This window comes from Podarcis bocagei, assembly GCF_964188305.1.
Source record: "Podarcis bocagei genome assembly, chromosome: 17".
NCBI lineage: Eukaryota > Metazoa > Chordata > Lepidosauria > Squamata > Lacertidae > Podarcis > Podarcis bocagei.
Genome location: NC_138143.1, coordinates 3,672,308 through 3,687,483, shown reverse-complemented (window position 1 = coordinate 3,687,483; position 15,176 = coordinate 3,672,308). Strand labels below are relative to the sequence as shown.

Below are 15,176 nucleotides of genomic sequence, written 5' to 3'. Positions count from 1 at the left end.
GAGATCACAAGGGAACATTTGTTGTATCTCTTTTTAAAGTTGTAAATAACAACTTCAGTTCTGACCAGTGAGAGGGCTAAAACCAGTATTGTTACCAGGGACAGTCTCACTCACTAGACTCTGGCTCGCTCCTTCCACCACTTGTCAGTCATAAGGACACATAAAATAGTCCCTTGGCGCATTAATACAGTGGATACAAATGAGATTGTTTTCAACATGGGATCACTGCGCATGGGTGAGAAATTAGTACCGGCCCCACTCCCTAATAACAGGGTTGCTGGGGTGCCAACTTGAATTAAATATGGGGGCGGGGGGGCAGTAAGCCCTGTCCTACATAGTCACATGACATGACACACAATTAAATGGGAATTCCCCTGGACTTTTGGGGGGGGCGGCCTCCTCAAATATTTGGGAGTGGGTGGGCGGGCTTAAGAGGTGTTAACTCCTAAGCCAGGGTATGTATCATTCCTGGATCAAGGTTTTTCTTGCTTGGCTGTGTGTAGCACCTGCAGTGCCTTTTAATGGCATTTTGCCCCTGTATCACACTGATCTGAGCATTAAAGATTTTGGTAGACATTGCAGCCTGAGTTTGAATTCTTCTTTGAGTGGGAGCCAGGAAACTCTCCTCCACAGTGTGCCTTTTTGGAGGTTCTCCTTGTGGGAGGGGCCCCAAGGGCCCCAAAATGGCCTATCGCTTTAAGAAAATCCTAAGAAACTGTTAAAGCTATCTATCTATCTGAATAAATTAAAAATGCTTCTTCTTGGTCTTGGCTCTTATGTCTTTCCTGTTACTGGTGCAGACCACTCTCTATTCCTGTATACCAGGCATGTCCAACTCCCAAGCAAGCGTGATCTACTCCCAGTATTAAAACAAATGGCAGTGATCTACCCATTGTCATTGCCAAGAGCTTTTTTGACTGGGGGAGGGGGGAGTGATCAACCTGCGATCAACCTGTTTGACATGCCTGCTGTATACATAGAAATGTAAAACTGTTGTCACCCTGCAGTTCACATTGCCACCAATAGATGGCCACGCACAGTACAATGGGATGGTGGAGCAGCAGGCAAGCAGCCCAGGGAAGCCACAGATGAACAGCAAGGACAGGCTGAGGTAGCTCCGCTGCCACCATGCACCTCACACCAACACTGCCATTTTGGCCTCAGCAGTGCTGGCCCCTGAGAAGGAGGGAGGCAGCAGCGGATCAGGATGGTTCCTGGGGAGCTGCCCTGCCCTGTCCTTCCTGTTCCTCTGCAGCCTGCCTAGCCCACCTTTTGCAGCAAGGAACATAACAGGCAAATGTCCTGGAAAGTGTGGGATAATAACGTTTGATGTGATGTTTTATAACTGCTGCACAAAGAAATCAGAATGAATGTGTGATAAACAGTGGTTGTCATAGAAATTCCCCACATATTTTTTTTTTTACAAACAAATCAGGATGTGTGCTCAATAAACAGCTTGCCTGGAAGTGAGTAAAGAGCCTTGTGAAGTGGCGTCCTAAGGATTCACCAATTTATTATGGCGTAAGATCGACTAAACGACTAAACAACAACAAAAGATGTAGAGTAGTGGTCCCCTTGCCTCGCCTTACTAGAAACTGCTGAGTCTGCTCAGACCATTTAGGCCATAGGGTTGCCATATTTCAAACAGTGAAAATCCAGACAGAAAAGTTGTCGAGCTTTCTTTAGTTTCCCATACATCCAGATTTCCCCTGAACATTTAACTGATTTCTGCTGCTCACTGCGGTATTCTAGATATGTCCAAGAAATTACAGACTTACAGTAGCCCTACATCGGCACTATACATTTAAAGCATTATTGCATTACTTTAAGCAGTCATGGCTTCCCTCAAAGAAACCTGGGAGCTGTAGTTTGTTAAGGGTGCTGAGAATAGTTAGTAGACCCCTATTTCCTTCACAGGGTTACAATGCCCAGAGTGGTTTAACAGTCAACCTCTCTTCCCAGGAAACTCTGGGAATTGTAGCTCTGTGACAAGTATGGGGAGCTCCTAACAACTCTCAGCACCCTTAAGAAACTGCAGCTCCCAGGATTCTTTGGGGGAAGCTGCCAGGGATGCTGTAGTTGCATCCTGCGTTGCAGGCATTGCAGATCCAGCATTAAGCAGAAGGGTTGACTAAACGACCTCTAAGGTCCCTCCCAACCCTAACATTTTATGATCCTACACAATTTCTGACAGTGGCCACCCGCAAGGCACAGACATAGGACTTTCCCATAGCTGCAACTGTTTGTTGCTACTCTAGAGCTTTCCTCCAATCTTTCTGAAGTTCAGAAACTTTTGCGGTGAGATAATAGCTTTATGCCAGGAAATTTCACGCCTCCTCCTATCATCGGCATCAGGGAATGATTATCGCTCCCTGTTTACTGGCCCCCCAGGGAACCAAACCATTTGCAGTCCTTGCTTGGACCATTGTGCTGCTCCAGCCAAGTGCAGTTTTCCAGGGGCACCACTTAGAATCATAGAACCCTGGAACTGTCGAGTTGGAAGGGACCCTGAGGGCATAGCTGTCAACGTTTCCCTTTTTTAGAGGGGAATTCCCTTATTCCGAATAGCATTCCTCACAAGAAAAGGGAAAAGTTGACAGCTATGCCTGAGGTGACCCAACCCCCTGCAATGCAGGGATCTTAACACACGCTCCCCCATCCAATCTGAAACCATACCAGACAGTGCTTAGCTTTGCAAATGTGCTAACAGTTTTATTGCTGCACCATCTTCCACAGTGAACAGTGAATGGAAAAGGAAAGTTGGGGTTGGAAGAATGAGGAGATGCTGAGTGTTAGTCCGTCCAGCCAATAAGTGCCCAGGTGTGGTGATAACCCCCACCTGCTTTTTTTAAAGAGACAGATTCATGGAGAAGAGAGTCTATTAATGGCACTGGACATGAAGACTGAATGGATCCTCCAGGTATTCTTTGGAACAAGGCTGGCTCCATTTCTTAGGGGGACTTTGGCAAAGTGTCCCCACCAAAGCAGGCTGCAAAGTTCAGTAAGGAATCAGCAGGAGGCAGGCATGATGAGCTGCCGGCTGGGCAAGCGCTCCAGGGAGTGGGCTATTGCAGGGTGAGGCTCCCAGACAAGCGTCTCACTGGTTACAAGCTTGAGAATGAAGCAGGCAAAGAACAACACTCAGGATGTTGGCTGATTATATGACAATGAATATTTGTTCTGCATTTATCCTGATTTGCTTGAGGGTGTTTACATCTCTTTCTGTTAGTCGTTTGCTCACTCAACACTTTTCAATGCATTTTCATGTTCCTTTCAATCTAAACTGTGAAAAGCCTATCTGTGGGTGTTTGTTTGTTTTGGAAAAAGTAGATTTCTTATGCTAGATCGACAGAGCCTTTAATCCAATTTAAGGGTTCAAACCTAAAGTTCTCAGGGATGTGCTTGAATCCCTTCACCAAAATACTGGCAGTCTGGAGGCACTGTGTGTGTGTGTGTGTGTGTGTGTGTGTGTGTGTGTGTGTGTGAATGAGAGTAGACCCAAGACATCTTGTTGCCACCAGTTGCCAAACCTTGAAATAAACCATTCTGGTCCTTGGGCTACTGTGGCCATGTGCCCTGCTTTACAGAGGACATTCCTCTTTTGCAGTAGCAGGCAACCCTTGGTCTACTAACGCATGCCAGGGACGTGGTGGGAAATTTAAATGCAGACTGCTTTAAGCTGCACATCATGGATTGCAAAGGTGCTGCCTCCCGCTGTCTGTGGCAGGACCCACTGACATAGAGCAAAACCTTTGCTGAGGACCCCCTAAGACTTTGAACCAACCCTGTTCCAAGGTATACTGCGCCTGCACCTGGAGGTTCCCTTTAGTTTTCATAACTGAGACCGCTGCTAGCTCTTCTCTGTGTATCTGTCTATTTTTGGTTTTTTATTTAAACTTAAATTGAGGACTGAGCCATGCTACAGGAGGCTGCGCCTTGCTAGGAACCTTCAAGGCTGTCCCAGGAGTACGCTGTGAGAAAATGGATAACGCCTCAGGGTGATCTGTATCTACTGAGTGCGGTGAATGAGAGATTAAGCAGGTGAAAGATGAGGAAATTGTTTTAATGGGGATTCCATGTGTTCAGTGAAGCCGGAGACAGCCAGCAGCCAGGGTCCCTGGGAGAGGGCAGCCTGAAATATACAGATCTCCTACAGGGCTCTCAAACTTTAAAAGCCTCCTTAACATTTTGGAAATCTACTGCTTGAGTTTCCGCATTGCAACTAAAGGCAGAGCAACACGGCACTTGCTGGTTTCCTCCTCACCCTGCATTTGTCACGCTATGTCCTATTGCCAATGGTGGTGCAACTCCAAGGGAGAACTTCTGAGCAGGAGAGAGGACTGTTCAGCCTTCCTTTTGCCTTCCAGCTCTCCCCAAAAAGCCCTACCTCACAATTCAGGAGGAAAATGAGTATTGGGGGACTGAGGCAGCGAGTCCTCATTAACCAGCATTTATTTATCTATTTCATATATTTATATACCACTTAATACCAGAACTGTCTTTTCGGGCACTTCCAGACTGCTGGGGGGGTTGTTTTGTTTTTCTGCAGGTGTATTCTGCCACATGGGGACACGGGTGGTGCTGTAGTCTAAACCACTGAGCTTCTTGGGCTTGCTGATCAGAAGGTCGGCTGTTTGAATCCCTGCGATGGGGTGAGCTTCCATTGCTTGGTCCCAGCTCCTGCCAACCTAGCAGTTCGAAAGCACGCCAAAAAAAAAGTGCAAGTAGATAAATAGGTGTCGCTCCAGTGGGAAGGTAAACGGCGTTTCCGTGCGCTGCTCTGGTTTCGGTGTTCCGTTGCACCACATGCTGGCAACATGACCCGGAAAAACTGTCTGCGGACAAACACCATCTGCCTCAGCCTGTAAAGCGAGATGAGCGCCGCAACCCCAGAGTCGTCTGCGACTGGACTTAACTGTCAGGGGTCCTTTACCTTTACCTTTTTATTCTGCCACATATCACTGACGAATGATAGCAATGATGGTGGATTTATACTGGACCTTCCACACATGAATTCTGCTTTATTAGTTGCTCTGTGATGCCCATTACATCATTAATAATAATAATAATAATTTTTATTTATACCCCGCCCTCCCCAGCCAAGGCCGGGCTCATTGGAAGGAACTTAAGCTCTCTCTCTCTCTCTCTCTCTCTCTCTCTCTCTGTGTGTGTGTGTGTGTGTGTGTGTGTGTTTGATGCTGGCATCCATCTGTCTCAATAGACAATGGAGTGCACCTCTGCGGGTGAAGCCAAAACACTGCATCAGCAGCACTGAAATGATATTTCCAGGGCACAAGCCTGAGCCGTGTGTCTGGTGGTCCTGGGCTGCCCAGACAACAAGACCCCCTCTTGGCCTGGCTGATGTGGTCCAAAGGAAAGCAGAGCAAAACATTTGGCACCAGCGTGGCTGAAGGAGTTGCCAGAAGGAGGCGTACAAAGCGCCATCCAGCCATCTTAGGGACTCCACTCCAGATATGTGTCGGGTTTGTCCTGAGCCTTTTCTTCCCCCGGAGATATCCCACAAGGCTCCCTTCCCTGGTGGACGAACCCCATCTACCCCTCACTTCCCTTTACAGCACGTACAGAAACTGCCTTCTTGACCATTGAACCCACTAGTGGTCTTGTCCACTCATTCTGCCGGAGCCTGTCTCCTCACCAAGGGTTTGAGACCCATTGGCTACCCTCACCTGGATTTACCAGCCAGTCAAAGCTGTTTCCCAGGATGTGGAGCTTCCAGGAGCCACAGGTGAGAGCTGAATGCAGAGTGGGACCAAAGGTGGATGAATTGCCTCAGAAGGAGCATGACATCTCCCCCCACCAGACGTACGGCCCCTCCCCTTACACTCCATACAGCCCAAATGCACCATATATATACAACAAATATCAAGGACTGCCAATATGGCACCTGTAAGGGCACCTGGCGCCCCTGCCCCTCCTTCTGCTGAAAAAAAGCATTTGTATGGTAGCCAGTCAGGCTGTGTGTGGGCTCAGTTGCAACATGAGTGTGTGGTGCCCATTTGTAAAGGTGGCCATGGGCTCCCAAAAGCAGGGCAATACAATAAAAGCAAAAACATAACACAAACATAGACGTATGAACTGCATCAAGCATGACTAACTGAGGCAGGAGAGGTCACCTCACTTCTTGGGAGTAGAATCATAAGCACACAGGGGCCCTGAATCCAAACAAAGCAGATAGGATGCCCGGTGAACAGCAGGCATGGCATCACTCCCATGCCAGCTTTGGACAAATGAAAACAGAACATCTGGAAGCCCCCTAGTACTTCTAAGGAGGGGGAGGTTGGGGAGGCGAAGGAGCTTGTTTCAGGCCTCTAGAATGAAGCAGATCAGGGCAGGAGGACTCTGGTACATCAAGGGTCAAGGGCTGAGGACCGGGAGGCTAGTGTGCTGTCCAATTTTCTGAATTGCTTCTCCTCTGCCAGTTGGCCAGGACCTACCCTGAGTTGCATAAATTATGTTCTGCAGATAAAGTGGGAACATACACACAGGACCCTGGCCGGCTGCCCACTCCTCTCAACCCTGCCCCTCCCGGCTCTCAACAAGGCCATAAAAGGGATAGGACTGAGAAGAGGGTTGGGGGAATGCTGGGGGTGGGGAGCAAGGGAAGGGCAGAATTTCAGGAGGTGCTTAGAGCAGGGGACCCTCTGGATGTTGCTGGACCCCAACTACCATCAGTCCATGCCAGCATGGCCAATGGTCATGGGGCAATGGATTGGGTCCTGTAGTCCAACAGCAGCTGGTTCTCCATTCTTGACTTAGGACAGTCTTCAACTTGGGGCTCTCCAGATGTCTTGGGAGTTGTAGTCCAAAAGGCCAAGGTGGCAACCTCAGGAGACAAAGGGCTTATCTGTACCAGTGGTATAGTGCCAGAGCCAGTGTGGTGTAGTGGTTAAGAGCAGTGGACTCGTAATCTGGTGAACTGGGTTCGCGTCTCCACTCCTCCACATGCAGCTGCTGGGTGACCTTGGGTCAGTCACACTTCTCTGAAGCCTCTCAGCCCCACTCACCTCACAGAGTGTTTGTTGTTGGGGAGGAAGGGAAAAGAGATTGTTAGCCACTTTTAGACTCCTTTGGATAGTGATAAAGCGGGATATCAAATCCAAACTCTTCTTCTTCTACTACTACTTCCTCTTGTCCCGTGGGAGAGCAGGCGAGGAGGAAGAGGAGAGGCTGCCACCCCTGAGCCCAGCCTCACACGACACGCTGGCTCTGAGGGGCAGGCAGAAGGGAGGGCCCCCTGAAAATGCTTTGTGCACCTGCATATAATCTTGCTCCTTTCTGAAATGTATTTAATGGTGTGTGTTTTTCTTTTTGTAAATCTACCAAAGAATAAAATAAAATACAATTGGGGTTAAGGGGTTTTCTCAGAATGTTGGAGGACTTACGTGTGATGTCCCGTTGGTGTAGTGGTGGAAGAAATGTCCCTATTTTCACCTGAGGAATGTTGGAGGGTACACAGTATGCCAGATATTATCTAGATTCTGTCATTTATTTATTTCTTGGGTTTAGGGAGCTCCCCTCCCCCCCCCCACCGCCATACACATAAATAACACTATGAACCAAGCTGTGGCTTAGAAGGTGCAACTGGAATCCCTGGGCCTGGAGAGGAGGATGGGAAGTAGGGTAGGGAGGTGGGCATTCATATTTCTCTCCCATGTTACCCAAAGTGAGATTTTCAGGCCTGGAGTGGTGATACAATCTCTCTGCCCCATAACCCCTTGTCCGATAAGGTGCCAACTGATGTGGAAAAGAAAGGAAGGAACTTCATTCCTTTAAAGTAAAGCTTGGGGAGCAGCACATGTGCACACGTGGGATTGGTAATCCAGGGCTTCTTGCTTCTATCCAAGTTAGCATTCGGTTCCTACTCTGGACTCCTTTGCCTTTAATAGCTGCATGGAGCAGGCAGAGCATTCAGCAGGTGTGGCTTTACCCCGGCCCCTCTGATTTCCTGTCTGTCATGGAGCCGCTAAAAGCCAAAGCATGCACACACCAAGGCTTGCCAGAAAAGAAGGTGATGGCCTTCGTTCAGGCCTACACAATGTGTGGGTCATAAGATGCACAGGCCTCCCCTGGAGGGAAAGTGGAGTCTTACTGGTTAGAGCATGAGGGGCTTGGAGGTAGAATGCTTTGGTCCTAGGAGGCCCAATACATTCACACAAAAGTCAAACCCTTCTGGATGTTGAGGTTTCCAAGCACAGAATTGGGGTGAAGTTGGCACTGAGGTCCATGTTGTGATCCAACCGTTCACACATTTGGTGGCGTCATCATCCACCAGCACTTCTTCTCCTGCTGCTCCTCCTGTTTCCTGTAGGGTCTCCTTCCCTCTAGAGAGAATCCACCCATTGCAGAGTCAGTGTGTTTGGCACTGGGTCAAGTTCTGTCAGCTGTGTTGCCCAGGGGGTGGGAAAAGGGCAGCTCAACTGGCCCTCTCCCCTTCACTGGCCCCCTCCCTTCCTCTGCCCCTCCCTCCCTCCCTCCCTCCTAGCTACCCAACACTCAGGCACGGACTTTCTCACCAACTTTCTCCCTGAGAGGAGCACTGCAGCATCCTCACTGCCAAGATTCAGGAGAGAGAGCTCGGAGGGCTTCAGGAGATGGCTCTCAGAGGGATGTATCCAGCATCTCTTTGAATGGACCACAGCTTCTCTTTCCCTGGTGGGTTCTACAAACAAGCTGTGGGCAGCAAACATGGTGAGGTTTCACCTCTGAAGCTACTTGCCAGCTGATGCTCTGACCATGGATGACCAGGTAACTGCTTGAACAGGTAACGCACCAAGGTGGCCCAAGTTTGCTCTTGCATTCTTGTTCTCGGTGAGAGTCCAGCCCCACTGTCTGCCCCACGCACCCTCATTTTATTCCACTGGGCACTCCTGCAATGCCCCTACCTCTTCACACCCCGTCCTCTGCTTTTATTTATTCATTATTAATTTCATAAAATTTCTATATTGCTTGATTGTAGAGAAAACCTCAAACCACTTTTACTCTGCTACAGAAACAACCTTACTGTGAGGCAAGTTAACAGTATAGCAGGCAATGGCGAGACCTGACTTGTGGGGCATGATAAACCAGGACTTTGTCACATGTCTGGCTGGCCTGATGCTGACTGCCTTGGGAGCAGGATCTCTTCATCAGCATCTGTAGAATTAGGTGTTTGGTGAACTCTCCACCCCCAAGTGCAAATGAATTATAACTACATCTGGGGAAAGTTGTGGAGGAGCCGGTTGCTTGTGGGGAAAAGAGGGGGATAATGCAATTGTGTTGCATGCAGAGTCTCCCAGGCTCAATCCTTGACTTCTCTGGTTGATGGATATCTGCGCTGCCTGTGACCTTGGAGAGCTACCAGTTGGATAGGCAGGACTGGGCTGGATGGGCTGACAATGTCCAATGACAATGACTCCTTGCAAGGCAGCAGCTACATGGTATCCTCTTTGACATGGGGGTACCATCAGACTTGAAGGAAGCAGTTGATCTATGTATCTGCAAGGTGAAGGGCTGGGGGAGAAATGCCATCACTTGCTGTCTCCAACTTAGCCGTGTCCATTCATACGCTGCTGCCATTTCCCTAGGAAATTATGAACACTTGCCAGGGAAAACCACCTGTTCACATTGCCCAGTGCATAGGATCCAACTCTTAGGGGCCAATAAAATATTTGATGGGTATTGCCATTCAGCAGTTGTGTGTGAACCACATCAAGTGATCAATTATGCAAGACAGGGCTTACTTAGCCCCTCCCCATTTTATTCAAGTTGGCACCCCTGGCCCAGCGGCCTCGAAGGTGGCTTGTAACGGGCAGGGGGAATTCAATTTATGTTATCTTTCAAAGTTAAACCTTCCAAAGCTAAAGTTTGTGTGTTCCAAAACACAACCGTCCTTTGAAATGCAGGCTTCTATGAATTTTGCAGTGCAGTTCTGCAGCCAAGTAATGTCTACAGCCATGCATATTTTAGTATAATGTGCTCACCAAAAAACATTTATTAGTTAAAATTACATATAAAATGCAGTTGGTTTGCAAAAAAATGTGTTTCTTAGGCAAAATCGCATGGAAAAATTAGGAGACATTTGTGCCAAAATGCTGAGCTGGGGGGACGTATTATTTAAAAATGCAGATTTTTGTCCCTTTATGCTTTACCAATGGGCAAATGGTAGGGCTTAGGGCCACACACTTTTTAAAAATTCTACTTTTGTGGAAGTTTTGTATCTCAGAAAATGTTCATCCCAAATATTGATAAAAAATAGTGCACACACAGGTAAACAAATGCCCCACAATGGGGCGTGGAGACATTGAGGAGGGGAGGCAGTCAAGACCCCCACTCCTTGTAAAGTTCACTCTCTGTAACCCCCCCCCCCTGTGCTGTGTATGGAGATCAGGCATGGAGCTTCCCTTTGCACTCTTGGGGTAGCGTGCCAGTATCGCAAAGTGATGTGAACAGAGGAATTCTAGGGTGGAGAACAAGCCCCATGCACTTCAGACTCTTAGTGTTCACACAGTGTTAAACAGCAGGCTAATCCTGTGTCAGATTTCCCAAGAGCAACAGTTGAATTCCAGTCAGGGCCAGTTCTGATTTTCTCTGGTCATAGTCAAACACAGAGAGAGAGAGAGAGTGCATTGGGCTCCGTTCCCACCCTGCTGATCAATTGCGCATTCAGGAAACATCCCCAGCCATTAGCTCCCGCTGAGGAAACATCAGTCAACCATCCCTGATTGTTAGCAAACAACCCATGCAAACAAAACATGGCAGCCGTTACAATACAAACTTTCAGTAAAACACCTGAGCTGGGTTTTTATTGTTTTTTTCAATCTGTCAGATATGAAAAGCATGCCATTCCCAGTTGAGGAGGTCAAGGCAGTTGGTGTCGGAAGCCTGAAGTGAAAGAAGAGAATGGTTGCTGGACCACTATGAGTGTCCAAACATTCTGTCCCTGGCCTGCAGGAGAGCCGATATGGGAGACTGGGCTGAGGGCCCAGGCAGGCATGGAGACAGGCTAGCTCAGCTGCTATGGGGCAGCACTGATTTTGGGGTAGCAATGGGGGAGGCATTTGATTCAGTTCCCATTTAAGGTGGACTTGCCTACTTCACATTTTCTGAACCAAAACACAGCCACCCTTCAAAATTCACACTTCCTCAAATTTTGCAGTGCTATTCTCTGGCCATGTTCTGGGTACAAAAATGTGCATGCTAGGGCAAAGTGTGCATACAAGTGCAGATATTAAAATAACATGCAGAAATCTGTTGCATTAGGGGAAATTGCTTTGCTGAAATGTGTATACTAGGCTAAGTTGCATACAAGACTCTATATCTTAAGAGAAATTCACATTAAAATGCCAATGAATTTTCACAAGGACCTTTAAAAAAATCACACATTGATGTGGAAATGTAGCAGACTGCTAAAACTGAGAAAATGAAAAGTAGAGGGAACCTGAAGTTGGCAGATTTGCCCTTTCCTATTTAGGGATTGTTATACTTGCTCTCTGTTTATGCTTCTGAGCTGATGAATTCAGATTCTGCATGCACCACAACACCCATCATCTTGGCAAAGGATGATGGGACTTGTAGTCCAAAACTTCTAGAGGGCACTATGTTGGCGAAGTAAGTGCTGTCTCTAAAGAACCTTATATTGCAATAAACTAGACTAATAGCCTGCCCTGGATTCCATCCCTGTGTACCCTTGAGTTGCAGCAGTGCATCATTTAATCACGCGTCTGTGTTTCATCCCTGTGTTTGCCTTTGAAGTGCTGAGTTGGATTAATGGGTGTATACCATAACGTTGTTTGGGTGTTCTCCCCTCCCATTCGCCCTCTTACCTTCTGCAGAAGCAAATGCTCAACGCCTCTTCCACGCTGCCTGTCCCCACCTCCAACACCTCCCTCCCTCTATCTGACGACCGGGACGACGCTCTAGCCCAAGTGGAAATCGCCATCTTGGCCTCCATCTTCCTGCTAGCCACTCTGAGCAATGGGCTGGTGCTGGGAGCCCTCTTCCGCCGCACTCACCGGGCCAGCCCCATGCACCGCTTCATCTGCCACCTCTGCCTGGCCGACCTGACCGTGGCGCTCTTCCAGGTGCTGCCGCAGCTCATCTGGGACATCACCGACCGCTTCCAGGGCCCGGATGTCTTGTGCCGCGCCATCAAGTACTTGCAGGTGGTTGGCATGTTTGCCTCTTCCTACGTCATTGTGGCCATGACTTATGACCGCCACCGAGCCATCTGCCGGCCCATGCTGGCTTTCCGGAAGGGCCCAGCCAGCTGGCATCGCCTGGTGGTGGCGGCATGGACCGCATCCTTCCTCCTCAGCCTCCCACAGCTCTTCATCTTCTCCAAAACCAAGCTGCCCAGCGGAGCCCACGAGTGCTGGGCTCACTTTGCAGAGCCCTGGGGAGTTCGGGCTTACGTCACGTGGGTGACTCTGATGGTCTTCGTCTTCCCCACTTTCTTCATTGCTACCTGCCAGGCCATGATTTTCCGTGAGGTCCACCGCAGCCTGCGCCTGGGGCCAGAAGGAGCATTGCGGGGCCGGGACAGCCGGCAGGGGCCCTCCCCCATTTCCGGGGCTGTGTCCAAGACTGCAAAGATGACCCTAGCCATTGTGCTTATCTACGTGTTCTGCTGGGCCCCCTTTTTCCTAGTCCAGCTGTGGTCTGTGTGGGATCCTCAGGCCCCGCTAGACGGTGAGTCGTGCAGCAGCATAGGGTGTCAGGTTCCAGACTACAAAACTGGCATCCACCGCAGCATTTCAATCCACACACACATTTGCCCTGCATTTCTGGGCACAGATCTGGGCTTTTCAGGTATCCAAGTGCTTCCCCTCCTCCACAAAAAACCCCTCTTTACCATTGTATTGGAACAAACTGCAATCCACCCCAAACCTGAATTGCTGTTTCTTTCAATTCAGCATTAAAGAGTGTGTTTTCCTGGGGGAAATGCCAGGGCAAAAAAAGAAAGCAGTTGGACCAGGAGCAGGAAAGTGCGCAGCTGTGCCTAGAAAGCAAATGGTAAGTGTGGAAGAGCCCTCAAAAGCACCTTCCTCCTTCCTCCTTATTGTATGCTGAGCAGCAGAACAAGGGCACATGAAAAAGTTCAAGGTTACAGCTAGGACACTATTTCTCTTGCTTTTTTAAAAAGGTCTGCCACTTCTTTACTTCCTTCTGTTTACAACTGTGGATACAAACTACAGGCTATGTTTCACATATATAAAAGCATTGTTTACTCTTTAAAAGAAATAAGCACACACACAGCTACACACCCTGCCAATCCAGACCACAGCATGGCAGGGAGGGACTTCAATGCCTCCCCCCCCCCCTGCACTTTCCTCCAGCTTTGGGAAATGATCGGAAAAACGGTAGGGGGCTGAGATGACTGTCAGCGTGCGGCTGGGGCCTGAAACAAGTTCCAGAGTTTCAACCTGGCCAGCTGGATCCCATTTGTGGTCTAGAAACTACCTGCTGCCTCCTATTCTCTTATCTCACTGACATGGCAAAAGGTGGGTGGCAGGGTGGGCACTTTGCATGCACTGTATTGAATTCCATTATCTGTGAATGAAATTTAAGCACAGCATATGGACTCATATTACTTCCATTCTATGCCTAATACAGACAGTCCTACTGCGCCCTCCATTGGAAGTGCGGGACAAGCAAGGATAAGGAGGGGGAGAAGGATTAAAAGGAATTTATATACTGCTTTTCATTTTGAGAAGAAATAGCTAGATGGTTCACAAGCCAGTTCAAGCCACCAGCAAAACAATGGGGCAAGTGCAATGCAACCTGCAGTGGAGCCGGCAGGGAATAGAACTGGAGGGGGTTGTCTCAGCCCCCAAGGCGTCTTCTCTTAAAGATTTTACTTCCTGCCAGTGGAGAGATGGGTGGAGATAATCCCACACAGGATCACATTTCTTCCTTATAGGAGAACAATGGTTTTCAGCTAGGGATATATGAGGTCTCTTTGGGAACGACATCGCCTCCCCTGGAAGCCCCAAAACATGTGAGCAGGCTGTGGTTACCCAGTGTTGGGAGAACTGCACTCTATCTATTCTCAGAGGTGCCCTTGCCTTTATTTTTTGTCTTCCAGAGCACGTCCCATGGCTAAGCTCTTGCAATTCCCAGGCTGACCCTTGCTCCTTTTCTCCTCTCCAGGTCCAGCTTTCACCCTCCTGATGCTCCTCGCCAGTCTCAACAGCTGCACCAACCCCTGGGTCTACGCCACCTTTAGCAGCAGTATTTCGGGTGAGCTGCGACAAATCTTTTGTCCCAGACTGGCCCGTCAGCAGATTGGTTCCCTGCATGAGGACTCCACCTTCACTGCCAGCTTCTCCCTGGGACGGGATGCCCTTTCCTGAGCCAGACCGCCACTAACACCAAGGGTGCACCTAGCAAGGAATATGTTCCTTCTGCTGAACGGTGGCTTCAAAGGCACTGGGGCTTGGCCAGAAAGGTGGATGCAAAAGAAACCCCCAAAGAGGAGCGCCACTCTCTCACCAGCCAGCTCAATAGGGTGGAAGGATGCCCAGCTTAACAGAGAAGGACACAGGGGCACTTAGGACAGCCGGAAGACCATTGTTTTCAGTGCCCTCTGGAACCTGTAAAGCAATGCCTTTCCCAACCCTGGTGTCATCCAGATGTTTTAGGCTACAACCCCAGCTGTGCTGGATGGGCAGGTAGGAGTTGCAGCCTAAAACATCTGGAAGGCACCAGGTTGGGGGAGGCTGGGCTAGACCAAACCACCTTATTAAACACTGCAGCCTTTTGAAGTGAAACATCCTAATCTTTTGTAGGATTTGCTCTTTTTCATGCTTAGAAGGGGCAGGCGCAAGATGAGAGGCAGCCCTAGCATAGAGCATAATAATAATAATAATAATAATAATAATAATAATAATAATAATAATAATAACAACAACAACAACAACAACAACAATAATAATAATTTTTATTTATACCCCGCCCTCCCCAGCCAGCCAAGGCCGGGCTCAGAGCAGCTTACAAGCAATAATAAAAACAAGTTGAATGATTACAGCTTAAAAACAAAATTAAAATACAACATTAGAATATTACAACATTAAAATAAAATGTAGCCTCAACGCAGGAGGAGAAGGAAAGAAAAAAAGAAAGAGGGAGGGAGGGAATCAAATTGGCTCCAAGCCAAAGGCCAGGCGGAACAACTCTGT

General features: G+C 48.6%; 1 protein-coding gene across 2 annotated transcripts; it reads left to right on the top strand.

The window, feature by feature from the left end:
- Positions 1-8,514: 8,514 nt before the first annotated feature.
- On the top strand, positions 8,515-14,824 carry AVPR2 (arginine vasopressin receptor 2). 2 transcript variants are annotated; one of them, XM_081177175.1, is made up of 3 exons: positions 8,515-8,766; positions 11,832-12,687; positions 14,149-14,824. In XM_081177175.1, exons 1-3 carry the CDS (start codon positions 8,755-8,757, stop codon positions 14,349-14,351), a joined length of 1,071 nt encoding a protein of 356 aa, XP_081033301.1. In that variant the 5' UTR covers positions 8,515-8,754; the 3' UTR covers positions 14,352-14,824. The 2 variants fall into 2 exon arrangements, with proteins under 2 accessions (XP_081033301.1, XP_081033302.1); XM_081177176.1 differs by having other exon boundaries at positions 8,515-8,782.
- The last annotated feature ends 352 nt before the right edge of the window (positions 14,825-15,176 follow it).